General features: G+C 36.8%; 1 protein-coding gene across 1 annotated transcript in view; it reads right to left on the minus strand.

Moving 5' to 3' along the window:
• Positions 1-26,477, minus strand: part of LOC126298851 (F-actin-capping protein subunit alpha) — a 43,551-nt gene extending 17,074 nt beyond the window's left edge. The window contains exons 1-6 of the mRNA XM_049990361.1: positions 26,200-26,477; positions 22,133-22,196; positions 9,643-9,694; positions 5,354-5,525; positions 3,657-3,835; positions 293-443 (exon numbers count right to left, since the gene is read on the minus strand). Of these exons, the coding sequence (XP_049846318.1) occupies positions 293-443; positions 3,657-3,835; positions 5,354-5,525; positions 9,643-9,694; positions 22,133-22,196; positions 26,200-26,241 (660 nt within the window). The 5' untranslated portion in view covers positions 26,242-26,477. The remainder of the gene's footprint in view (positions 1-292; positions 444-3,656; positions 3,836-5,353; positions 5,526-9,642; positions 9,695-22,132; positions 22,197-26,199) is intronic.
• Between the last annotated feature and the right edge of the window lie 1,435 nt (positions 26,478-27,912).

The raw sequence follows: 27,912 nt of genomic DNA on the forward strand, positions 1-27,912 counted from the left end.
AATTTTCTTGCTGTAAGAGTAGAAACTGCCATTCCAATATATGGTCTGAAGCAGTATGAATGCTCCAAAATGGGATTTTAGGTCCTAATTCTCCCGCTTCTCCCCCCCCCCCCCCCCCAAGAGGATCTCCCGTTTGGATTCCCTTGTTATCTATATCCCATCTCCTGAGTCTCAATCCCCCCCCCCCCCCCCCCTTTCCCCAAATAATTTAGTGCCGGTGACACCCATGACTGTTTATTACATACAAAATTGGACAACCTTCAAGCAATGGTGGTAAAAAAATTACACTCACACTAATTATGAGGGATTCCTTGACATCCTTGGAACTAACTAGTTGAACATTCCCATCTTCATAATAATGCACTTGTACTTTCAGCAGGCCACGTAACTCTGCTGTTCCAGAGGTAAATGTGACTGACCACTGTGATCGCCACCGTCCATTCCTGAAATAATTTCCAGATTAATACAATTAATGGTTACTGTTAATGCTACACATTATAAAATGTATTACTTGTTATAGCAATAGAATTACATTCAAAATGCCACTCAAATTTCTCATTATGCCATCTCTGTTACTATGAAATAGTCTACACTGATCCGTTTCAGATTGCTCGCCAAGGGCAGCCGGGCGGTCATTGACTTGGGGTGGGTAGGGATGGGCAAACAACTGACATGCAGACAGTCTTGCATCAGTCTTCACACACAAAGATCTTCACTTAAAACTTCCGGGCTGATAGGCCGTGGTCGATGTATAAAACTTGACCCTGACATTTTGTCTCTGACTGCGGGAGACGTCTTCCCAGGTACAACGACAAACTGCTGTTTGTGCACACCACTTCTGCACAGACAGATAGTTGCATTTGGACAGAAGATGTGTGCAAATCTGGAAGACCAGTCTGGAGGTGTGAGCAAAAGTGCTCAAATCTGTGAGCACCAACCTGATCTGCACAGACAAATCTTACTATGTGGACATGAGTTTGCTGCAAATCTGACATGCAAAACTTATTTGCCTCAGCTTTTTGTTCAGTCTATTGTTTCTTTTGTCTCTGAGCACAATGAATTTTAAAAGACAGATAAATGTCAGTGCTCTAGGGAGCTCATTGCTGAATTTGTTGTTTGTGTCACACATGTTTGTGGGAAACTAAGAGCAAGGAACACAGCAATCCAGATAAGAAGGCAGATGCTTATAATTCATTTAATAGAGAAATTACTAGCAGCTGACACTACAGCGAAAAGGGGGGTGGGTGCAGCTGTGGACTGTTCACTGCCAAGTAACAAAATCTATTCGATCCGGCACTGGGAACAATAAAATATATAGACCAAGTTTGTGATACTTTTACCTCTGCTTTCTGAGTGATGATAACAATAGTAATCATTTCATGAAACAGAGATGACACAACATGTTGATAACTTAACCAAAATTCTCAATTTTGCTTGCTTTGCACTTAGAATGTATCACATTATGCAACTGTACAGAAAAAACAAAGGGCGCTAGCTATTTATTCTAAAGAAGAGTATAGTCGGAATATTGTGTTAAGCTGATAATGAAAGTCTTGCAACAGTGCCTTTACTGTACTTGGTTTACTTCTAATGTACCGCGTGGTTCATAACAAGAATGAATTAGAGGTGACATGTAGAATTCACTACTACAACCCTAGCAGCAGAACTTTCCAGACAGACTATGAATCACTGTCTAGAGTTCGAAATGGAGTTTTATACTTTGGTGCAAAAGCATATAACAAGTTCCTGGTGGAATTGAGGCATGGAACAAAGTTCTGACTCATGAAAGAAACTAACCAACATGTTTAAAACTCTCAGAATTGAGGTACTTCATTTGGGTTCATGAAATTCTCCTCACGGAAGGTGTAAACAGCTTCACATGTGTTGGGTAAGATTTCAATCAATTCTCACTTTGAAATTTCTGTATAAAATTCTAGATCCTTGCACCTTCTTCCTACTTCCAGGAATCTTAATGTAACCACTAGCCATTCACTTGGGGGAATTACTCTCTCATATGAGAATTTTTCTGTGTTATGTGAGGAATTATGAGTGTCAAAAGATAATTGTTCCCAAATCCATCTGCAAGTAAGACTTATGGCAATCACTGGGTTTGCCTTGCAACTTGCAAAGAAAACTTCTGCATGAAAACTACTTTTGGTTCAGCAGCCACTGCCTGGACCATTTTCTGTTTCTTATATTTTGTATACTTTTTTTGGACCATGGGTTGTGAACAAAAGCCTTAACAGAATTTCCTCCATTAAAAATTTCAGAGTTTAGTCCTTGCTACTGAAATTTCCTTCTTAGACTGATAGGTGACATGAGCAGTAGATAACAATTTGTGTTGTGCTGACATATAAAATATGCAGTGATTTATTGTCAACACAGATATCTGTGTAGACATATCATTGCATGCAGATGGGCCTTGTAGCATAGGTGATTATAGTCTGTTGACCGAGCACAGGTGGTCAGCAACGGCCAAGCAGATCACGAATGCAGAGAAAGCATGCAATTTGGCTGTTTAGTGGCTTGCCTACACAACCAGTGCCTGCCCGCAGGTGAGCTGAAAGGCACTCGCACGTGCTCATGCCCAATACGGCACTGATGGAATGGCCTGCTTTACACAGTTGTGGAAAAAATTAAAATCCCTCAATGTTTCAATATTTTTGTCATTTTATGAAAATGTAACCAATAATATTGACACCAGCCAATTGGTTACAACATTTTTGGATTTTCTTTCACAAATTAATAAAAAACAATATTTCACCCATCTCTATATCTCTAAAAATAAATTGGATGAACCCCTTTTTAGTTGTTGTACAACCCACATTGATTTCTGTGGTCATTTCACACTGTTTTGACTGTCTGTTAGCACTGACAACTCTACGCAAATGCCACTGCTCTTTGTTGTTAAGTGAAGACCATTGGCCACTGCATTGTACTTCGTGAGAGGTAATGCCTGAAATTTGGTATTCTCGGCACACTCTTGATCCTGTGACTCTTCGAATACTGAATTCCCTAACTGCTTCTCAAAAGAAACGTCCCATGTGTTTAGCTCCAACACCCATTTCAGTTTCAGAGTCTTAATTCGCACCATTCGGTCACGATCACATCGGAAACCTTTTCACATAAATCGCGAGTACAAATTACAGCTCCACTAAAGCACTGCCCTCATACCTTGTACATGATACTACCACTGTCTGTGTATGTGCATATCACTATCCCATGACCTTTGTCAGCTCTGTATATGTTAGCAGTTTTTATTTCACTTATTTATTTTGTAAATAACAATGTCAACATATAGGGGACGAGAAAATAGTCCTTCTAGAAGAGACCTGCAGAATGAGCTGACCAGCCTCCTATCTCCCCCCCCCCTCCCCCCCCCCCCCACACACACACACAAAATTGACAAATGACGAAGATGTTGATCAATTCAGGTTAGTGCAATAGGAGACAACTTTCATACATCAGCTGTATTTGGAAACATACAGCAATGTGACTATTTTAAGATTTGGGGACAACAGCCTCAAAGCTAATTAAACTAAGAACACAGTATAAATCGAGATCAATTCTATTCTCGCTCATCTCTAATAAAATGTGAGTTACTCTACCATAATTGTGTGCATGACCTCATTCCAATTGAAATAATGGTTACACACCAGTAATTTTTGGGCTGGAACTGATGATCTTCTATACAAGCAGTGAGTGTAATTTCATCACCATCACTTTTGCCAAAAACACTACATACACCGTGTTTATAATGGCTGGCAATGTAGTGGCCGAACTCTGCATCCAAGGCCGCTCTCCAAGGTTCAGATACGGCATCTGGTTCCCAGTGCTTCAAAAGTAAAAGTATGAAGTATTAATAAATGTTTACAACTGGTTTCATAATCATCGTAGAATACAGCAAAACCTGAAAAATGATAGAAGAGACTTAAGCTTGCTACTTACAATATCTCTGTTTTAAAGCATTTAAAGTGTCAGAAGTTAAATATATTACGTTTCCAAGAATACAGAAGAAAATTATCTTTCCTTTCGAAGTTACTTTTTTGTGTTATCTGCTTCATGTTATAGTATTCAAACAGACATACAAATTGCTGTGGCACTTTAACATTGTTGGACTTTCTTTTGCCTCTGATCAAACACTTTTATATCTATTTTATCCACAATGACTAAGATTTATATTGTGTACAGCATTTTCTTTTGCAATGTTGAGGTATACCACATTTCATCTTTTTTTATTTACAGAAATTAGACAACAGTGAGAGAATTTACCAAAATTTTTGTCCAACTTCCTACATGATTTATTACTGCTTTATCTATTATTTTATTTAAATTACATCCACTTTATTCAAAAGAGGAAGAAGATTAGTGTTTAATGACAAATGACAACACAGTCACTGAAGAAACAGTACAAGCTCACACTGGTTGAGGAGGAGGAAGCAATTGGGCTGTGCCTTTTCCACAGAAACAATTCCAGCATTTGCCTTAATCGATTTAGGGAAATCGTGGAAAACCTAAATCAGGATGGGCAGACTTGGATTTGAACCAGCATCCTCCTGAATATGAGGCCAGTATGCTAACCACTGGCAACACCTAGCTTGGTATGTTCATAAGAAGACAGAGAACATTCCATTTATCAGTAATTGGAATGTTATAGTATTGTCATACTAACTTTCTGGACAAAAATTAAGGTAATATAATACAGATCACGTTTGGCACAACCTGTGGATCAGTTTCCAATTCAAACCTTAACTAAAATTTCATTTCACGATCGTAACAATGTGATAAAAATAATGGATTACAATGACTCTAAAAGCTGTTACTCTAGTCACAATTAATGACAACTTTATTGGATTTTTTTACCTTACACACAGGGAAAAAAATATTCACTACTACTTTTCAAGGAACATCCTCTGCCACAAAGCATTGCTTCAATGTAGTGTTTCAGTAGAAAATCCCATTATGTTTTATAATTATAACGAAAATGAAGGCCGAGATTATGAGTAATTAGAAAAATCTCTCACAAATAGCTATAATTAAATTAGTCCTCTCTCATATTAATTTCTAAAGCATGCACTGAATATTTTATCAGTTTTTGAATCAATAAATACACTATTTCCTTAAACCAATAAGGTGCTATCCAAGAATCTTGTGACACTGCTACAAACAGGGTAATATTGTTAGCAATAAGTTGAATAAGTTGTAGTGATTAGGTTATAAGTGCTAGAGGTGGGCTGGGGTGGTGGGGAACAGGCTCTCCAACTTACAGAGAGAAGAAAGGGACAAGTGGAGGAGATGGTGTAGGGGAAGATGGGCGAGAAAAACAGAGGGGATGTATTTATATATAGATTACCTGATAGTCTGATGCTTCTTTCCTCAAGTGATCATATCTGAAACTCTGTCTTGATCTAGGATCATAAAATCTTGAAGAACCAAGGTCATTATGTTCAGTAATAAGGACTGCCTGTTCAGATCCTTCTATTTTCACTGGTGTCAGCTGATCCTTGTTGTAATGAGCAAATGCACTGAAAGGACAGAGAAAGAATGAAAATAGCACAGTATAAGCCGCACATACTTAATGCAGAATACATTACTGATACTAAAGTTCCAATTCAAATCAAAATGATAATGAAAATAAGAGAAACCAACAGTGTGTTATCAGGTATGGTTGGACCATGTCTTGTTGCTTGTATTTTCGCTAAGGACACAACGTCTCATGCTGGATCTTAAAGAATAAGGAATTGCAATTTTAATTAGAAAAACAAATGGCTGCAGACAATCAGTTAAAAGTAGTCTCATTGCCTCACGCACATGGCAAAGTGGTAGCACCATCACTAATTGAAACTCGATAATGTATATTTATCATCCAAAACTGGCCATTGGTAAACTGTAATATACAAGTGAGGCTCTATACTACATACTATATTTGAGTTACATTTACCAATTTTTAATTAAGAGCAGGAGGAAAAAACTAAGAGATGTGAATCAAGTTAATTGGTTCTGCCTGTCTCCCAGAAAACTCCTTAAAAGATAATTGTGCTCACCACTTTCGGTAATGAAATAGAAAGAAAAACTAAAATACAGCTCTAAAGTTGCAACAATTTACCATAACAAAGTGATAAAAAGTGAATTACATAGGACGTTGTGGCATACATTGTTAAGCCAACATCCTAAGCACTGTCCAGAACTTTTACATATAAAAAAAAATTTACAACACTTACATACAAAAAATGACAACTTGCTATTGTAGTAACCCACACATTACAGAACAGCTCCCGCCACTACCATGGCAACAGTTGGATGCTTCAGGTCTCCACCACAGGCTGCCAACGCTGGTCTGGCGCTTCTATCGCCCACAGCGGATAGCAAGTGGACATGGCTAGTAAATGCTTCTTATATAACCATGTACCAGCCCCTGTTATTAAATAGTTGGTTTCTTACGACTGTGTTCAGAGTCAGAACACAAGTGGCGGTAAGTACAACTTTCATGTACTCAATTTCAGTGACCGATTTTTTGTGTAACTTATTCACAGAGATGGTACTTCAATCCCTTCTCATGGCTACATTAACTGTTCAGCATCCACTGTCTCAGGTCTCTGCCAGTACTTCGTTGCATTTTGGGTGACAGGCAAAGAAACTTTTAAGGTTTCGTTTTTATCACGGATTCCTCGTTGTATGTACCAGTTGTGTTAATTAGCCCCTTTGTCAGAACTGGCCTCACTGTCTTTTGATGAAATGTGTAGTGTGTTGCCTTCTTACCTTGTTCAGTTGTTTCGGACAATGGTCATCAATTTTTGACTTAGTACTTTGAAGATTTTTGTTCTCACGATGGTATCCGCCACATAATGGCATTTGCAGTACATCCACAATCTAATGGCGAGGTGGAACATCTCATGAGATCCTTCAAAATGCAAATATGTCACAGAATTTCCATCAGAGGAGGCCCTTACGTTTTTCCCCAGTTTCTGCAAAATGACTGCAATTGAAGAAATGAGCCTGAAAGAAATTATGCATCGCGGGTATTCGTAGACACTGCTTTATCTCCTGCAGCGGCACTGCTGGATACATTTGGTGAAGCGCTTATAGAGCACTAAGCGAGTCAGAACAGACAAGTAATCTTGTACGGTGATGTCTGAATCCTCTCCAGTGCCATCAAAATGCCATGTAACTCCGCATCACAATTTGTAAATTGTTCTCGAAGAGACACTTTGAAAACCTTATTAGGGAAAACAGCAGAACAACCGAGAACATTCTATTGTTGGGATCCAACTGCATAAACAATGATAAAACTGTGATCATACATAAAAGGGAAAAAAGAAGTTGTAAAAATGTAACCTGGAGTACAAAGTTTCTGAGAGATTAGTGGAGTTGTAGGGTAATAAAAACTTTTTCTGTTCTTCATTTATGGTTGAGTCAGCCATGGCATGCAAAACTGCATCCATGCGTGCACACAGTCTGTGGCTTTGTCATCTCCGTTTTGCCCGATTCTTTCTCAGAAGTACTCTGTACAGTGCGACATTTCATTTAGCAGTGTGGTGCAGCATTTATCGGTTGGCACGACTTCCTTCAGTTCAGCAGAATTACAGTGCTAGTGCTGTTTATCCTTCACTATATATTCTGGGTATAAAGGATTTCACAGGTCCAACAGCTGTTTGCACAAAATTAGGCAAGTCTAGCGATCTACTGTCAAAAATGAATGGAAATCACAGTAGAAAGGGATGAGAATTCTCAATTTCTATTATGCAGTTGTGTAGTTGACAGATAGTACATATTTGTTACTGAATGATATAGTAACACGCTTCAGAAATAGCTTACAGGTTCAGTTGATGATGAAATGGCAAAAACTTACAATGATCAAAAGACGAGTTATACAGGATTCATTGTTCCGTACTTCAAGTTGCACTTTGTGCTGAATTTGCAGGCATGAAGCATGTGATTAAATTCGTAGTACAAATAGTAAATTTTCTGAAGGAACAGGCATTATTCCACTGTAAGTTGCAAAAGTTTTTGATGGAATTGGATGAAAAGAAACTTACAAATTATTGCAAAGTGCATTGGATAAGTCAAGCGGCATGTCCGTAATAATTCGTTTTAAAACCATATTGTTGAATTTTTGAAAGAAAAAGGAAAGCAGGAATGAAAATTAAAGCTTCCTGAATGGATTGCAGATCTCTCAAAGTAGACTTTGCTACAAGCTGCTCACAGTAAGCGAACAGAAGGTGGGAAACAACTTATTTCTGATTTGATAGACATGCATTTAAAAAGAAAATTGTGTTTAGGAAGGAACAAATTCTGATAAATATTTTACACTCACTGGCATTACAGAAAATGCAAATTCTGAAGAATTTGTTTAGGCAGTGAAGGAATTATAACAGTTTTCCAAACATTTTCAGTACACTGCAAACTTTATATCAGTTTCCAAGCTGTTTGTGAGGCCATTTGTCTTTTCGGTTGAAAGTATCCCCGTGCTTGTGCAGACGGAACTGACTGATCTGCACTCTTATTCCCGTTTACGAGGTGGCTATTTAAACAACTAAGACTTCCAGGTGTGAGGAGGAAGATGGTGTCAAGAAGCTCCTGATAAATTAATGGCAAGTAGGAAGTGGGGGGAGGGGGGGGGGGGGGGAAATGGTAGAATACCACAATAATGAATTTTCTTTCTTCACAGACTAACAGTATACCAGATATGAGCACAGTTAATTGCAGTTTTTTAACACTGATAATTTATATGAAATAATATTCATACTCTTAACTTATTTTGAGATATTAAGCATTTTAAAATTTGTGATTTACAGAACTCAATAAAATTAATTTTCAATGCTAGGTTACAAATGCAGTTTCCTGAAATTTCCTCAATTTTCCCAGGTAAAATGTAATTCCCTGAGAATTCCAGTTTTCGAGAAGAATCACCAACCTAGTTTATAAGACAAATTCTTTTAGATTAAAACTGTTCAGGTGTTCAAAGTTGTTTTCCTTGGGAAATGAGGCTGCAGATGTTTTACAATATGTGGCTAAAGACTTTTTTTTATTATTATGAAAATAAATCCATCAGGATTATGTGGCAACCTGAGTGACAAAAATCTCTGAAATTGCCTGCACCTGTCTGTAACACAACAGTTTGTACCAGATAAAAATTTAATTATGCATTTAGAGTGCCAAAAATAATTATTATTGAAAATTAGTTTTGTTTCTGATCTATGTTTCTGAGAAATAGGAAAAACCAAGCTGCAGGAAAGACATCTACACTTCCTTGCATGACTGCACTGTCAACTGAATGCATCACTTTCCTTAGGCAGTGTGGTGTGTTAAGTGCCCAGCCAGGCGACAGAGGTCTGCACACATGGTGAATTCTTGGCGGTCCCTGATATATATCTTAACAAGATAATTCTGAAATAATAAGTAGGAAAAATTCATTTTCCATGATCTGTCATTATGGGTACCTTTTACAAATCAATATTAACAGCACAACCAACTGCACAATAAAGAAAGCTGTTCTTTTGAAAACAGCAGAATTTCACTATGCATCAGCACCCAGGATTCCAATGACAAATTTTTCTACTTCCAGCATAAATTAATGGAAAGATCAATTATCTACTGGAACATCTATTTGCAATTTGCCAAGACAAAATGACTGTTACTTACACAGACGCACCCTCCTTCAGCAAATTGTCATTATTCAGTAGGATTCGTACATCTGAAACAAGAACAACAGAATAAATCTGAAACTCAAATTATTACACAACATAAAGAACACTGACTTACCAATTTATTATCTCTGAATATGTTTTTAATAGTATCACAAGAACCAAAAGGAAACACTAAGAGTGGAAGACCAACAACAAAGTGCTTGGAGTTAAAAACGTTGCAAGACAAGGCGGCAGTCTTTTGCCCCTGCTGTTTAATCAGCACATGGAAGGAGCAATGACGGAAAGAAGAGAAAGGTTCCAGAATGGGTTAAAATACAGGATGAAACAATATCAGTGATAAGATTTACTGATGACACTGCTATTCTCAATGAAAGTGAAGAAGAACCGAGGGACCTGTTTAACAGAATGAACAGTCTACCAAGTACAGAATATCGATGAAGAGTAAACCAAACAAAGATGAATGTAATGAAGTAGCAGAAATAAGAACAGTGAGAAGTGTAACATCAAAATTGGTGAGCACAAAGGACACGAAATTAAAGAATTCTGCTAACTTGGAAACAAAAAAACCATGACAGGCAAAGCAAGGATGAGATAAAAAGCAGACCAACTCAAAGAGGACCAAAAAAAGAATACTATCATCAAACATCGGCCATAAATTAAGGAAGAAAATCCTGATAATATATGTTTGGAGCACAGCATCGTGTGATAGTGAATCATGGAGAAGGGGAAAACTGGAACAGAGAAGAACTGAAGTGTTTAAGATGTAGTGCTGCAGAGAAATATTTAAAATTAGGTGGACTGATATGATAAAGTATGAGGAAGTTCTCCGGAGAATCCGCAAAGGAAGGAACATATGGGAAATACCAACAAGAAGAAGGGACAAGATGACAGAACATATGTGTAAGACCTCAGGGAATAACTTCCAGGTACTAAATTGAGCTGTGGAGAATAAGAACTGTAGGGGAATACAGAAATTGGAATATATTCAACAAATAACTGAGGACATATTGTGCAAGTGCTCTACCCTTTAGATGAAGGTGAGAGGAATTCATGGCAGGTCACATCAAGCAAGTCAGACGACCGATGACTAAAAAACACCATTACCTTTGTGATAAATTCAACAGTAAGTAAATTTTTTAGAAAAGAATGAAAATTATAGAAGGTGATGAGCAAGAGAGTCCAAACAAACAATCAGAAATAAAAGTGGAAGTGCACGATTAGTGTACGATCTACAAAAATTCTAATTACATAAGACTTTTGAACATTTGTTTACTATACATATCAGTTATAATCTTGGTTATTGCTCAACACGATATGTAAAAAAAAAAAAAAAAAAAAAAAAAAAAGATCCATATCTCCTGTAAGTAGAATTTCACTAATTAGGTGGAACTGCTCTCTGCTACACCTCTCTGACAGTGGCAAAGCAGAAAATGATTAAACTTCCTGGTCTTGAACATTCATGTGACATTAGAAAGATGTGGGACACAATTTCAGCCAGTACCACTGTTCCTATTGTTACTCTTAAAGGATTCACTCTGCTGAATCTTGTGTAAAATTTTTCGGAGACCAAGTGCATCATATGATGCAAGTGATGTTTCTTAGCACATATGCTATCTTTCAAGCTGAAAATGCTTCAAATTCTCAGTGTTGCACAGTTCTGGCAAAATGTGAAAAATGTGTATGGAACTCAGCACATGATCCAAGATGTGAAATCACCAAACTTGCATTCCAGCATCTACCATTTGCTTGAAGTAGCCAGTCTTCTGGTATTTCACTCTTCTATCAGTTCTAACAGAACTAAGAGCTGCAACAAAAGAAAGTTCCTCTACAAATCAACAGTATTTCCTTGTGCCCACTGGATGAAGAATCACAGTTCTGGCCAAACACGTCCAATACTTGCTAATCTTGTTTGTTCTGACATTTCCATTGATACTGACAAGCAACAATGAATCTCTTCAGCACAGTGCCACTCAACTCTTTTACAGAGTCTAAATAGCAAAGCAGGTTACTTGCGTACCACATGGCTCTGTAGGGTTGCATGGTACTAGTGCTGTGATTAGTCAAGTGTAAAAATGCCTACCAAACTAGGAGGGGGGAAAATCACATGCAATGTTTGTTAGGTGTGACTGTGGAATTTTATGTGGCGCCAAACCTACAAATCCAAAGATCCAGATATTAAATTTAACTCAGGAGCTTGCTGTGTGTCAAAAGCTGTAGTTCAATCCACAGTTGGTCCTAATTTTTTTGCCACTCACTGTTCCTTTCACCCCTGACAATGATATGCATACACGAAAATTGCCAAGTTGTACCGTGGTTCATCTCCACATTAAACAGATATTCCTCTGTAACCATCTGGATAAGTCAGTTCAAAAATTGTAGGAAGACAAGGACGTAACACCTCCAATGGAACCCTGACTACAAAAGCACTGTGATGTCCAAGTCAAACTTTGGGCAAAGGACATCTTTAACTTGCCTTATGAAATTTATATAAAAATCAATAGCTTGTGGTCAATGTAGGAATAAATGTGAGGCATGTTACACAGACCTATAATGCTATATCACTATCAACAAAAAAAATCGGCATTTCTCAAATAATCACTGATGTTCACAGACTATCACAATTCATAATCTAAATAAACTATTGCTTCAAACTCAGACAAATATTTATTAAGCTGTTGCAAAATTGATATCAGAAAAAAAGGAACTCTAAGCAACTAATGTGTCTCCAAGAAAATAGAGACATATATTGCATCTAGCTAACAATATAAGTAGGAGACTGTGATGGCTCCCTACACTTTCAAAGTGATTTACATAAACATCCACCAGAAAGTTTGTGTTCAACAGGTAATAATAACACACTATTAAAAAACTTCAGCTGCATAATCCAAGGGAATATTGATTAACACCACTGATGTTCGATAAACTGCTATGGCGAGGTCAGCAAAACCTCTCAATCTAAATCTTCATTAGCAAATGACAAAATTTCCAGTTGGACAAAAAATATATTTTCTACAGAATTTTTCAAATCTCTACCATACTGACTTTCCTTAGAATGAGACACAATCTTTCGACTGTGAAACAAATTTTCAGCAGTGGTGCACTCCATTCTGGTACTAAATCACATATTAGTCTAGTAACAAGAGTTAAAACATTCTCTTTTCTTTACTGTTGTACTTTTTTACATTTTTTGGAAGCATTCATTTGCTTCAGAAATTTAGGTATCACAAGCAACATAGCCAGAATTATGCTCATCTATAAACAAAAGCATCCAAAAGTAATTTTCACTTTATAAGGCAGAAAGCTGTATAAAGTGCGGATACCGATGATCTTGTTACTCTTGCTCACAGAATGCCATTATTGCCCATCAAAATTAACTGTTAATGTTCGATGCCTCTAGGATTTTTTATCAACAAGCATATGTGATGGAATGTCAGACGGACACATTTTCCTGTTTCTGAGTGGAACTATAATGTGCACTTTCTCATCTTTTATACCTTTATAACCCATATTTGTGCAGCAATCTTTTTTAAGTAACAAAATGAAACTGATTATCCTCTTAAAACGGGTTCTGGATATGGGATTTATATTTTTGGCTTTCACTGCACATGCTTCAGTTTCACCAAGGATACTTTTGTGTGTCTCATCAAAAAGAAGCTTTTAAGTACACACACGTCTTTATGTTCGTCATTAACACACAAAATGTATCCCACATATACAACATGAATTTACATTTTTCAGGCAGCGTATTTATTATGCTTATTGGGAGTCAAATGTTAGCAGTCACTCTGGCCACTTATGATATACCACATTACTTACATGACGGAAATATGGAGACAATGAACTCCCAATTATAAGTACTGCACAGACAAAGGAGGGAGCATATGATAAATTTTGCTCCAGGTACTTCAGTGTGTGGAACTGTAAATCCTTCCAAAATTTCACTTTCCCCATGCAAACTATCAATTCACCCATTTACGACTTTCTGGCAAACTAATTCATGGCCTTTTCCATTGATCCATTTTATCTCAAGTTCATGTGCCCAGTCTCATTTATTTTACTCTAAATCAGTAGCTTGCTGTGTACATTTTTCTTTATTTGCTTCTTAGTGCAATGTTGAGATGGTACGGAGGGGGGGGGGGGGGGGGGGGAGAAAACTGAGCCAAAAAGCTTAGGACTGGGAGAGAAATTTGCCATTGCTTTAAAAGACTAATCGGTAAATTTTACTTCAATGCCTAAAATAACTGTAAAAGGAAAAATATGAATTTCCATTTCTTTTTAATAAGAATCCAATGTTCTATCTTGATTTTAAAATCCGAGTCGCAAAACAAGAGCCCCAGAAGTTACAAATTTTGGCTGGTCTTGGGAACAACATTAGGGAGAGGAAAGGGAGGTAATGACAGTGGCACGTAAAGTGCCCTCCGCCACAAACCGTTGGGTGACTTGCGGAGTATAAATGTAGATGTAGACTCATTATATAATCTACCCAAACAGACATACATGTGTTAGAAAAAGGATTTACCCTATTTACATTGGTTTCTGGAAGGAGACAAACAACTTTTTGACCACATATATAAATTATCAGTAGCAAACTGTGGACAATAAGTGTGACCTCTTTCCTATTACAGCTCTTCTGCAAAGTACATACAAACATTCTCACATGGTTCCCAGACAACCGCTAGCAACTAATGTCTCAGCTTCAGGACTTCTATAAACTCATGGAAGCACTACTCACTGGCTAAGAATTTATTATCAGTGGGCTGTGCCTCACATTTATTTATTTATTTATTTATTTTTCTTTACAGTCGTTATACAACACTATATGCTATAGTGAATATTAACTGACTTGCACATGACTCACCACTCATCCTATGGCAAAAGCACACAGTCACACAAATTGTAGTAAATGAATAGTAATAATACAAGGGTGCAAAACTTATCTTAAATTTTAAGTTTATGGTGTCAATCCTGCCCATAAATAGTCCTTGTTACTGATGGTATGAAAGTTGCCCAAAACATATTCACATCAACTGACATTATTCTAGTTATTTGTAAACATTAGTTCCTACAATGAGCACTATAATTTATAAAGAAAGTTAAAGGCTCATGGCACAAGCTCTTACAAATTTTAGTGGTTTGAAGAGTTCTGTGGTTGACTAACATCAAACAAAATCTCACATCAATTGAATAATTGTGCCTGGTAAATATACCTCCCCTCCCCCCAATTGCTAATGTGTTATCTGTGACCCATTATCTTCATTATTCATTCAAAGTTTTCAGACAGACCTTTTTAAAACTATTCTGTCCTTGAAGTAAAACAATACTTCCTTTATAAAAATATGTTATCGAATGATTGTTTACATCTTTCTGTGTATTAAACCACTTTCCATTATTGTGGCAACAATAAAATTAGAACAACATTTATTGTGTTCTATGTTAGTGAGTCATTACCTGGTAATTTATAACTCTGATTGATATTGTATACATATAAGTCAATATATATAAAATTATCTGCTTTTTTTTTAACAGATTACTTTCACTGGTTTGGGGTGACAGTTTATTTACTGAATGAAATATTTTCTGTTGAATAAAGATTATTTATTATTGTGACTTAATTCCACGTACATGCTGACACTCCCAATGGAGTGTTTGCAGTGCAGTACCCTCTAAGTGCACACCAGGAGATAACCACTGTAGAAGTTCACTGACTGTATAAGCTAATTTTAGAAACATGTGTCACTTTCTTAATTTATTAACTAGCAACACATTGCACCATTACATGAATTTGACTATATACATTGTCATTTGCATTGGTACAAAAATTAATTTTTTATATCATGGCACACTGTTATTATAGCACATTACAGTTACATTCATGGCAGCTTACACTCACAACCACTTTCCATGATACTTAATTGTGCATTCAAGTAACCGATAATGGTGCTAATTTCATAGCTTTATTCACAAATTTTAGCTGTCAAATTAAATACATATTGACATTTCAATCTGTTGTAAATTGCACTTTTGCTTCCTTCCAGGCACAGATGAGTTTCTGGAAGTAAATGCTGATATGTGCAGCTTAAATACCTTCTCTATTTTCCTTTCTTCTAGGTAAGTAATTTCTTACCCAGAATAGATTGTAATTACAAACATAATTGATTGACTTTGGCAACTGATAGAGTACCCAATTAAAACAACAACAAACAACTTTGCTGGTTAAGTCATATATGCTACAATTTCACTTGAGTCAATAACTGTCAAAAAGACATATTTCATAGTGCATACTAATTTATCTAAGCAAAGTAGTTGGCTAATAAAAGATACTTTCTGTACTATACAGAGCAGTTCATACACACCAGACATTAAAAAAATTAGTAAAATTTGAAACACAGGTTAGGATTAGGTGAGTTTTTTTTTATTCCAGCCACACAGCTTTCTCAGTACTAGTTCAAATCGCAATTAGTTTGGTGAACACAACAGGATATTTTGGCAGTAATGGTGATGGATTGGCATCCGTTTCTATTATACCATATTGGTGGTGGTGGTTGCAACAGTGCCAATAAATATCAGAAATTACATAGGTGGCAAGTAGACAAAATGCATCATGAAAAACATTACACTAATTCTCATATATCATGTCATTCATTAGCTCTAACTACCATGTTATTTTTTAGATAAATGTTACTGCGAATTAACAACAGCTGCTTTGATGCAATAAGTAATTTATGAACTGAGTAACTACTAAAAGTCCAATAGAGACAGGCAAATATGGATACACATTTACTGCAAAACCTTTTTATTTGCATTACACTACATTAAAACTTGTTCCCTAAATCATGAACACAACATTTCATGATGTGGAACGTGTCAGTTTAGCATAAGTTTTCATTACACTATATAATCACATCCTTTTTTTCCTACTGCATATCACTGTGTAGAATGAACTGTCATTTAGAAATTCTTTTAATTTGTTTTTAAATGATGGCTGGCTATCTGCCAGACTTTTAATGCTATTTGGTAAATAGCCAAATATTTTAATTCACCCCTTTCTGTGCTGAAGTCAAATTTAACCCAGAATAGTGAAGACCATCTTCAAGTGTAGTAGCTATGCACTTTGCTATTATCTTTGAATTGGAAAGGATATCAATAACAAAGTTCATATGTGAATATATGTATCTCCATATATCAATATATGGTGAAAACACTGTACCGCACCTCAACAATTGACGTACTTAACTTTTAGCTTCTTATCATTTTGGAGATTTATACTGGAATAGTTCTGCTTGGCATAGAGTTCCAACTTCAATGCTGTGTACACTGAACATCACACACTAATGACGAGAGAACAGACACTTTTGAGAAAGGGAGAAAAGGGGAATTTGGGAAGAGGTGGGAGATATTAGACCAACAGTTACGATCAGCCTTAAAGTGAAGAACCCTAGAGCAAAGGTCTGTCAGGCAATATTAGGAGCTGTAAACCCAGGTAGATTAGTGCACAGAGTTACTGGGATACACAATTCTTCCCCCTCATTGAACATGTCAACATGCAGGTACATTCTGATACGCACGATGTCTGAGTATGTTGACTCATTAAGTAGGTATGTGAGTTTCAAATGCAACAGTCTGAGGTGGTTATACACCATGAACACATGACACCAAGAAGCAGATGATAAACTGAAAGGCCAAAATTTAAAAAGTACAAAGCAATTTATTGATTTGGGAAGATAGTGGGCAAGTCAATTCAATTTTGTGATACAGTTCCTCAAAATTATGTTATTCATGCAACAGATGGTTTAAAGATTTCTCGCAAAAGTGTCATGGAGTGAGTTAATAAGATACTTTGAGATCTTCTACGTTATATCTTTTTGTTTCACACAAGAAACAACAAAACTTGTGTGTTACTTGAGGGTCTATAATGGAGAGAGGTGGAGTAATATTCTTTGTGGATACTGGAATCTGGAAGGAAGGATCTTGAAACTTAAGTTGACCACAGCTAAAATGTAAACATTATTATTCACGGACTACATTTACTTATAAACAAATATGTAAATAACAAAATCCAGTATTACTCAACAACACCATCTTGCTGAGAAAACACTACTATTTTCTGCTCTGTTACACATGCTAGACATTCCATTACCTCAGATGTTCAATCTCTACAAAAGACAGGCTCAATTCATCACGCCCCCTTTCTCAGTTAATCCTCTCATATCTTAACTCCTGTACACACTTTTCTCTTTATTTATTAATTTATCTTTTGCTAAATAGGTTACATCACCATTTTTGTTTAGATGATTTGATTATTGTACTAATGTTAGTTTTCATGCACTTTTTGATCAACTTTGTCTTTTCAGATAATGGTGCTATTTGAATGTGCAATTAAGTTGCCCCATATATGAATTCTGCCAATGATATTTTATTTCTTTCAGTGACATCACCCTTTCCTACATGTTGAGATGTACAAGTACGAACTCAAATCTTGCAGATCACACACACTTAACTAGGAACCAAAGTGACGAAGTGTGTAGATGAGTTTACTCTTGTATGCTGGGTTATAACTTTGGCATGGGAAGGGCAGAAATTACAGACTCCATACAGGCACTACTCTTTTTTTTGAGTACACACCAAATTTATCAATCAAAATAGCATGAAGATGTGGCTGGGGGAGGGGACCAAACAGTAGGTCAATCCCATTACATTAGGGAAGGATAGGGAAGGAAGTCAGCCGTACCCTTTCAAAGGGAACACACCAGCATTTGCCTGAACTGATTTAGGGAAATCACAGAAAATCTAAATCGGGATGGCCAGATGTAGGTCTGAACCATCATCCGCCCAAATGTGGGTCCATCATCCTAATCACTGTGCCACATTGCTTGGTTACAAGTGCACTCAGCATATAAACCCGACAACATTTTCTCTATTACAAGGACATTAACTTCCAACATGTTGCAAGTTTCAATTGGAGACGTAACAGCCAGTATTCTACCCAATTGAGGGCCTTTTTTTATGATAAAAAAAAACAACAGAATATCCCATCCCAAAGTACATTGGCAAGAAATTAGAATCCAAATAAATGCAATGCATACCATTTTAACCCCAAAGCAGCAAATCAAAGTAAAAATTTTCCTCTGTAAAAAAATTTTACGTTATTTTACACTTATGTACAGTCATGGTAATTCATACATGGAAAAGGTACACCCATAAAAATGTGACAATTAATTTGGGTGGTTTGTTGTTTCAAGCACTATACTGGATTAGTAACATTACACACATATCAGGACAGTGTTAGCGAGCACAATTTGTGCAATTAACTGAATTACAGGGACCTATCAGTGCAAGTATAAAATATTACAGCTCCAGGCAGCAAGCGAATACAGATTTATACCTTGAATGCAGTGTCACATGAGCTGCCATTGTTGATCATACCTCAAACACAATACAAATTAAGACCAATTTCTTCATCCAGACTGTCAGCTAAATCAGAAACAGTTGATGGAAATTACCTGGTTTTCCCACGCGAATATGGCATCAGATAAGAGGAGGAATAAATAATGTAAAGTTGTGTTTAGTAAAGAGGCAAGATGGTACTGGGGAAATAGTATTAGTCATTTGTGAGAGTAACACCACCCACTGACCAACTAAGATTGGATTAAACTACACAGGACCAACCTGAACTATGGTGTGGAGAGTCCTAGCCTCTCTTGTTTTTGGGAGGACACTGGACATTGTGTAATCAACCAACCCATTATAACACTTTTTCCAACACTAGTGACGTGTGTTCTTTCGGTAGGGCATTGCCTGTGCACATACATCTCACAGCACCCAAAGAGCTCTCCAAGATGTTCATCAAATCCCCCAACCTGTCACCCATTGGGTATTTACAGGTAAATGACAGGGCAGCATGTGCTCCAGCCTGTTTTATCAATAAGACCGGATTCATCTCCACAACACATGGAGGACTGTCTAGCAAAATGACATCCTACATCTCTATGATAATCTTCACCATAATTGCCAGAAATATGAAAATTTCATTTAAGTAATAATGCTATGAATTAAAGGCAATTTCCAACAACATTCACAAAATTTTTGTTTTTAGTACAATACAATAATTTGATTGTGCAAGGATCAGGTCAGGATGGACAGAGAGAGCACGAGTCCCCACCCTCCTGAATCAGAGGGCAGTATTTTAGCAAGCGCACTACCTATTTAGTTTGAACCAAGTGTATGATGTGAATGCGATGTATACCAAAATTTGACATTTCACTTGTTGAGTAAGGGTAGCAACAACTTTATTTGTTATGAAATATTAAACCTAGTCATACTTTTTGTGCGACTACAACGAAATACATTCATCATATCCCGTGTCATTCCATCTTATTCAATGGGTCTGTGAATGAGGCTTCTCTATCAATCACAGTCCTTTATAAACTTCTCCCCTTCTCTGATCCTGCTCCAAGTTCGTTCTCCCTGGACAGTGGCAGATTTCCCCATATCCTTTCACCTGAGTCATGGTTGTCCTTTTGCTCTTTTGTCTCCAAGTTTCAAATTCTATATTAATCTTGGTAGTTTGTTAGCAGTCATTCATCACGGATGTCCATATGTTATTTTGTCTCATATTCTCACAACTAGTGCATGTTTACTTTGATTACCTCATTCCAGATTCTATGCCCCCTCCCCCCCGAGTCTTTCGAAGTAGCTGTTTCCATTTCACTATGTTCTATTGGTGGCCCATAATTTTTCTATGACCATCACCTCACTTTTCTCCTGGCTGTCTTCTTGTGCATGTCACATACAATTTACATTAAACAACTGATCAATGTAAGACAACAAAGCTATTTTAGTTTTACTGTCATCAATGATAAGATTTCCATTCCTGTCTGTAATCATTTGGTATGTTTCTTATCTCTTTTCCTATTTTTCATCATCCCATAGACAAGACGCATTTTCTTATTTCCATTTACATCCTCTCTGAATTCACCACTCAACTTGTTCAGGCATTTCTTTCATTCTTCTGTAGCAACTAATTTTGCTTGTTTCTTTGAGCACATATAGTTCCTTTTTATGGTCAGTTCAGACTCTGCAGCAATTTCTAACCTTGTTGTTTTTGTCGAGTACACCAGTTCTTGTTCATCATTTTCCTTGCATTTTCTTGTGACATTGATTTGAAATCCAGCTCCAACTTTGTGTGGTATCTATCTTTCCAAAAGCCAAATAGACAAGAGAGAATGTTAATATATTGTATAGACCAAAGTTTCCAAGCCAAAAAAATTGAATGGAAAATGAAACCATTACACATAAACACAGCACCAATACAATTTCAATTAAATCAGAATCCATACAGGAGCTTGATTAATACTAGACAGATCACTAACAAGACCCAAGGTCAAGCATTCTTGCAAGTTGCAAGTCATGTAAGTAGCGATATTCAAATCTGCCGTCAATGAAATGGGAAGGTCAATGAGAAATGTTCTTGACGAGGCTATTTACATGCCGACATGGTTGACCATAGGGCAGTTGGCGGTAGTCATACAGGCCTGCAGCTCAGCCTAGACTTTTATTATATTATTATGTTTAGTGTAGTCCTCCTCCTCCTCCTCCCCCCCCCCCCCTTTAACAAGGACATGTGGGATGCAGAGTGGGGCATTTTAGTTTCCCTTTAAATAATTACACACCTTTGAGATTTCCCCACGAAAGGCTCTGGGCGCACTTGATCCTAACAAATACCCATTACATAGTATGGCTTTCGGTCCAACATGCGAGCTTGATTTTTTTTTTTTTTTTAATTTCTGCAATATTGTATTACATATAAAGCAGGCTACATTAGGTACTTATGGTTCTCAGGTTGTGGTAATATACGAATAGTCAAATATGACACTAGTACCAAACTGATGTGAGACCACTGCTTCAGCACTGCACTGTTATTTTTCCACTTGCATATGTCAACAGTACATCACATAAATGAGGTATCTTCTGGTGTTGCATGCAACAAGAGTCTGCAGAATGGAATTGGGTCATTAATGTTAAACCCCCTTTGATTTTTGATGAAGGGTTGTCCTCTTAAGCTTAAGTGTCACACCTAGGCATTATTTTATGAATTAAAGTCCACTACTTACTGATTTTATTGTTGTATGCTCTGTTAATGGCAGTTCATCACAGACAAAAAAAATTACATTGGCAATGAGACAAAGTATAATTTTCTTATCCTGGAATCTTCATCCACAGAAAAACAGATATGATGAGTAGCCTGCTGCAAGTTTGTCAGCAAACTTCATGGAAGATTTAGAGCTATCAACTAAGTCACAATACACATGGCAGTTACTGCAATCATTTGTTGTACAACTATTTCCTAACAATAACAGTTACAAGCAGGCAAGCAATTGTTATTTTCACAAAGTTAACCCTCTCAATAAATACGCCCAAAAAATGTCACAAAAAATATTACATTATGGAACTTTACGTAACATTTAAAAAACTTGGTGCAAGCTTACCATTGAACACTTCATTGAATTCTCCTGGTGGCGAATGTAGAATAAAATCGGAAACTATGCGAACCTGAAAGAAGAATAATGACTGTCATAATAAAACTCTGGTTAAAATTAATTATTGTGCTAAATGTAGTAATGAATATGCAAATAACAATTTTATATTCACATTTTCAGAATAAATTCCATGCTATTATTATTATTTGCTTATTTTTTAAGACAAATTAATAACATCTGGACTATTTTTGCAGCTGCTACTTATATGAAGATTGCCCTCGGCAAGAGTCAAAACTGGTAATCAGTTAAACTGTTGTCTTATCAATATGCATTATCATTCTGAACTAAATTTCATACTGAAATGAATTTCACTATGCAGTGTAGAGTATGCGAATATGGAACACTTTCTGGCACACTGAAACTTTGTGCTCGACCACAACTCAAAACTGGGACCTGTGCCTATCTCAGGCAAGGGTTGGGATTGTTTTGGGGGAAGAGACCAGACAGCAAGGTCATCAGATTAGGGAAGGAAGTCGGCCACGCCCTTTGAAAGGAACCATCCCGGCATTTACCTGGAGCGATTTAGGGAAATTACGGAAAACCTAAATCGAGATGGCCGGACACGGGATTGAACCATTGTCCTCCCGAATGCGAGTCCAGTGTTTCTCAGGCAAGTGCTGTATCAACTGAGACTACAACTCATGACCTGCCACCACCGCCTCCAAGGTACTGGCAAAAGTGAGGCTGTAGGGGCTGACCATGAGATATGCTTGGATTGCTAAGTTGATGTAGCACTTGCCACAAAAGGGCAAAGCTCACAGGTTTGAGTCATGATCAACCACACAGTTTTAATATGCCAGGACACACTAATTTCATAATACAGTGAACCTGGTACCAAGGTGCAGGTTTTTTTTTCATTTTTTATTTATAGGAAAATGTCATGGAAACTACTATTTACTAACAACTTACCTTCAAATGTATTGTACCTCAAACTGTGTAAATAAATAAATGCACCAATTCAATCTCTCAAATCATCAATGACAAGTATGCAATGCACTTCCTCAGGAAGTGTCCAGATACACTTTGTATGCCAGGTTGCATGTGTTTTTGTACATTTTAAACAATGGGTTTATTTCTCTTTAGGGAGAGACTGATACCACTGTATTTGGTCTGAATTGCATTAGTGCCTTATGGGGACAAATTGAGGAATAACTGCTTTTTATGACCACACTGAGGTCTGTCTTCATTTGAATTCATTTAAAAAGTTAAAGGAAAAAATATCAATGTATTGTTTTGGGGTCACTATCTCATTTCTTGAAATCTTAATATGTATTAGACAAACTATAGTACACACATCACAAAGGAACTAACTAAGAAATTATGTATTATTAAATACAAACCAACATATTATACCACTTATAGCATCTTATTGATCTTGCCTAATTTAGTTGGAGCAAGTAACATACTATTTCGGTTTAGTTTTGCTGTTTTTTTAACAGTTTGTTTTACACTTTAAAGATAAAACTACAATATAAGAAACTATGACTGTTGAGGGCATACTTTATTGACTACTCTAAGACCCAATGAGATACCCACTTAACAGTAAAATCTGTTATGTTATTGCCCTATAGGAAATATGTCTGAAATCCTACTACTGTTTGTTGCTGGGTAACAGTAATGGAATGGCATGTGGTCTAACTACCACCCTCTCTACCTTATTATTCAAAACCAGAGTTTCTACTTTTAGTTTAAGTAGGTCCATCTCTGTCCTCATGTCTGGGTGGCCTCCATTCCAGTTCTCACAGCAAAGTAAATTCTTTAATAGTACTTAGGTTCAAACTCCAGATCCTCGATGTGACAGTCTAGCATCACAGGTGCAGAAGAAAATAGCTGCAGAGTCAAACATGGTTAAGGGCATGAAATGACATGCATTTTACATCTGATGAGATCACACCACCTACTGTGAAAAATTTGCTTTAGAAATTTAACTTCTTTCAATTGACATTGCATTTGTATAACAAAATGTCCCCAGACACTCCTAGAGCCTCAATAATTTTGGCAGTGATAACACCAAACATTCCATTATTTGCATTCCTTGATACAATTCAGCAGATTTTCACACAACAACAAATATTTCAAGAACAAACAGTGTGAAAAATTAGCAAGGGGATGGCCAATTTTTCTCAGAAAGCATGGATATAAATCCAGTTTGGTTTATTGTAAAGTAAGCCTAACAAATATGACTTAAATACTCCTACAATTATGGAGATGCTTGAAAATAGCAGATATTATGCGCAACTGCAATGACACTGCACATGCAGGCTCTGCAAATTCACATGTTCCTATATATTACCATCTCCCCCATACACTGCACGACTTGTTTGGAAGTTACATAACATGGAAGTTTGCCGTGTAACTGCATAATAATGGAGCATACTTTGAATGGTAACATATGTCCTCACATATTGAGTGAAACAAGAACAGCTTATACACAATCCATTTAAGCTGCTACAGAATATAACAGCTTATAGTATCCCCCCCCCCCCCCCCCCAAATCTCAGAGTGAGTGTGTGTTTTAAGAATGTTTCATTTGTAATATGAATAAAGTGAAAGTTAATCATATTTCCATGAGCAATATCTGGTAGGTCAGGCCGATGTTTGTTGTTTTCTAAAAAACTGGCTGCAAAACAAAAATAAACATTAGTCACATTTTTGAAAGACACACTGAAGAGACATTCAGAATTTTGGGATTTTTGGGTCTGGAAGACATATATTAGACAGGAAATTTTGAACGAGAGAATTTCTTTAAGGTTATGTATCACGATGATGCAACACACCCTTTAATCATATGTACAGGATGCAGGATTTCACTATGCTATTTTACTAACATGATCTAATTTTATGTAGGCCCTTTTCATTATTTTACAACTACACAAATTCACATGCATCTATCACATTAAGTAAAGTATTTACAAAAAGTTAAATGGATTATAAAACAATTTTGCTCATAAATTTATAATCAGAGTGTACAATAAAGCAAAATGTTCCTGAATAAAGGTTGCTTGTTGCTACTGTGCATGGTCTATTATGTCAAGAAAGCAACTGTGATGAAGCTTCTAAAACAATTTAAACACGTTCAAATGAGGAAGAATTAAATGCTGTAAGCCTAATTTACTAAACCCATCATCTCAATGGTCTGTACTGTACTTATGCACTCGGAAATTGGCATTAATAATATGCAAGAGTTAAGAAGCAGTTATTAACAGCTTTTGCCTGTCCAGCAAAGCAGATAATTACATTCATCTCAACTAGAATATTTAATACTTAGTCTCTGTGACTGGGCATATTTTTATCCTAATTTGAAAGGTTTCTGTCAAAATGACTGGAAATGCAACTAAATGTATCATTTGACGCAAACAAACTGTTGAATTTAATATTTGGAATACGCTACAGTGTGGTAGTATCAATTATCACAACGTACTATATCCTTTGTTTCATATCTCCTGGGTGAAAATACCATAATAGATATTTGGCTGCAATTGCTAACACGAACCGTGATATGGAGCACGGAAATCTAGTGCTGATAAATGGAGGCGGAACATAGCGGCACCGCCCAACTGTGCTTTTAGTGTTTTACTACAAACAGTGCTTAACAAAACAGTAACAGCTTCGTTTCACAACGAAACCACCATGTTCCAAATTAATGTCATTTTTCATCAGTTAAGTAATCTGGATGTTAGGGCATGATCACGTTGACATTTAGGTCACTGAAGTTGGGCACTGCTGTTCGCACTGAAGGAAAAAAAATCGTTATATGCTTTCAGGAACAGTATTCACGAAGAGTCGATGAGACTAAGGGAAATTTAATCATATGTCTGTATAACCAGACATCAAGATAACTTCGTAAAATGAAAATTATTCGTCAATGAAGAGCGGAACCAAAGACGGCATCACTCGCGATACCGGACGACAATAGAACATAATTCACAGGAACCACACCGAAGTTCAGGGCAGCACTATATTTCTTTGTCCCAAAATAAGTTCAATTCATTTGGAAACAACTTTCAACTACAAACCTTCTCTTGGTCTGATATTAGTTCATCTCCATCTGCTGCCATCTCCTCCAAAATACGAAAATATCCAAGTAGTTTTTCTGATTTCCAACGTGTCACTAACAACAGCTTGGAAAATAACGAAGACACACACAAAAAAAGAAACAAAATATGTAAATAATATTTAAAGCTACAACTCACTGCCACAACACGAATTACGACTACGTCGACATCTACCGGTACAATGTACCAACTACTTTGCTCACCAGAGTTGCTGCTTGTGAGCCGGTGACACTCGTAAATTTTCGACATGAGATTACAAGTGACTCACACGGAGGCTACCACTTCCTGGAATCATTCTGTTGTAAGCTGTTAACCACGCCCTCCCATTCGATAGTTATTAACTGCTATAAATATCAACACACGAACCAAATTATTGCTCACGTGTGTTTCAGACGGTTACATTCAAATAGTAGACCCTAGTACCTAGATAAAGTAAAACGCAATGTGTTGCACTTTATGCAGTAATGATTATCCGAGGTACATGTACATTGAAGTTAAATATAAGTGTAAATATCAAAACTATTTCCAGCGATTTTGCTATGTTTCTACTACGTTGACAATATGTATCCCTCTCTGAAAAGTAAGTCCAAAGGAATAGAGGAAAGGAAATATTTCTTTTCAAGTAGTTGCGAAATCGTTTTTAAAATTCTAACCATATCTTGTCGTTCGCGATTTACTCTCGAATTAATCGACTGTAGCATACTGGGCTACAGTATTCGACACAAATCATAGAAATGTTGCGTCATTTCCAGTACTCGTTATTCGCTGAACCACTCACACCTAAATCCATCGTTCCAGATATTCGATTTGCTAATAGCTACCAGATACTGCCATGACAGCTGTTGTTATTGTGTGACAGATCCGAAATCTAAGGACAAATGGTGAGTAAACGAATACCTTTTGAATCATATTGCATTTTTGATTATTGTTGATAGACAAGGGCACGGTGTGCTTATTGAAAACTTTGGCTGTATTGCGAGTAATTTTAGTGAAAGAAAACACGAAGTACATACGCTATAAAAATGACGACTACGATTTTTTGTAACTAATATCAACTTCCTCCGGTGATGTCCCAGTTCAAGTTATTTGGGTTCGATTCCCGGCTGGGTCGGAGATTTTCTCCGCTCAGGGACTGGGTGTTGTGTTGTCCTTATCACCATCATTTCATCCCTGTCGACACGCAAGTCGCCGAAGTGGCGTCAACTCGCAAGACTTCCACGAAGCGAACGGTTAACCCGACGGGAGGCCTTAGCCACACGGTACTTCTAATTTGTTACCACACTAATATGTATCATCAGCCAAGAAGTTTTCCAGTTTCTGGTGAAATCAATGAAAAATAGCATTAACATAAGGATCACTTAACATAATATATAATCAATGAAAAAACAGCCTAGATCGCTATGGTACTTTATTAAAATGACCAGTTTCGGCCTAGGCTTAGGCTATCTTCAGACAGCGGTATCAGCTGAAGTTGACGATGTTCCCTTACTTTATTGTTATGAATTCAAAAAGTTATGAAGCATAGTTAGCAATAAACGTTTTATTAAATATTCCATCATACATTCGATAGTAATTAATGTGACGTTTTTGAAATCACCTGTTAATGGGACAGTCAATCTTTTTCTCAGAGCCACTCAAACACAAACAGTCTACTCATTTACAAATAAAAATTCA

The sequence above is a fragment of the Schistocerca gregaria genome, chromosome X (genome assembly GCF_023897955.1).
Source record: "Schistocerca gregaria isolate iqSchGreg1 chromosome X, iqSchGreg1.2, whole genome shotgun sequence".
Taxonomy (NCBI): Eukaryota; Metazoa; Arthropoda; class Insecta; order Orthoptera; family Acrididae; genus Schistocerca; species Schistocerca gregaria.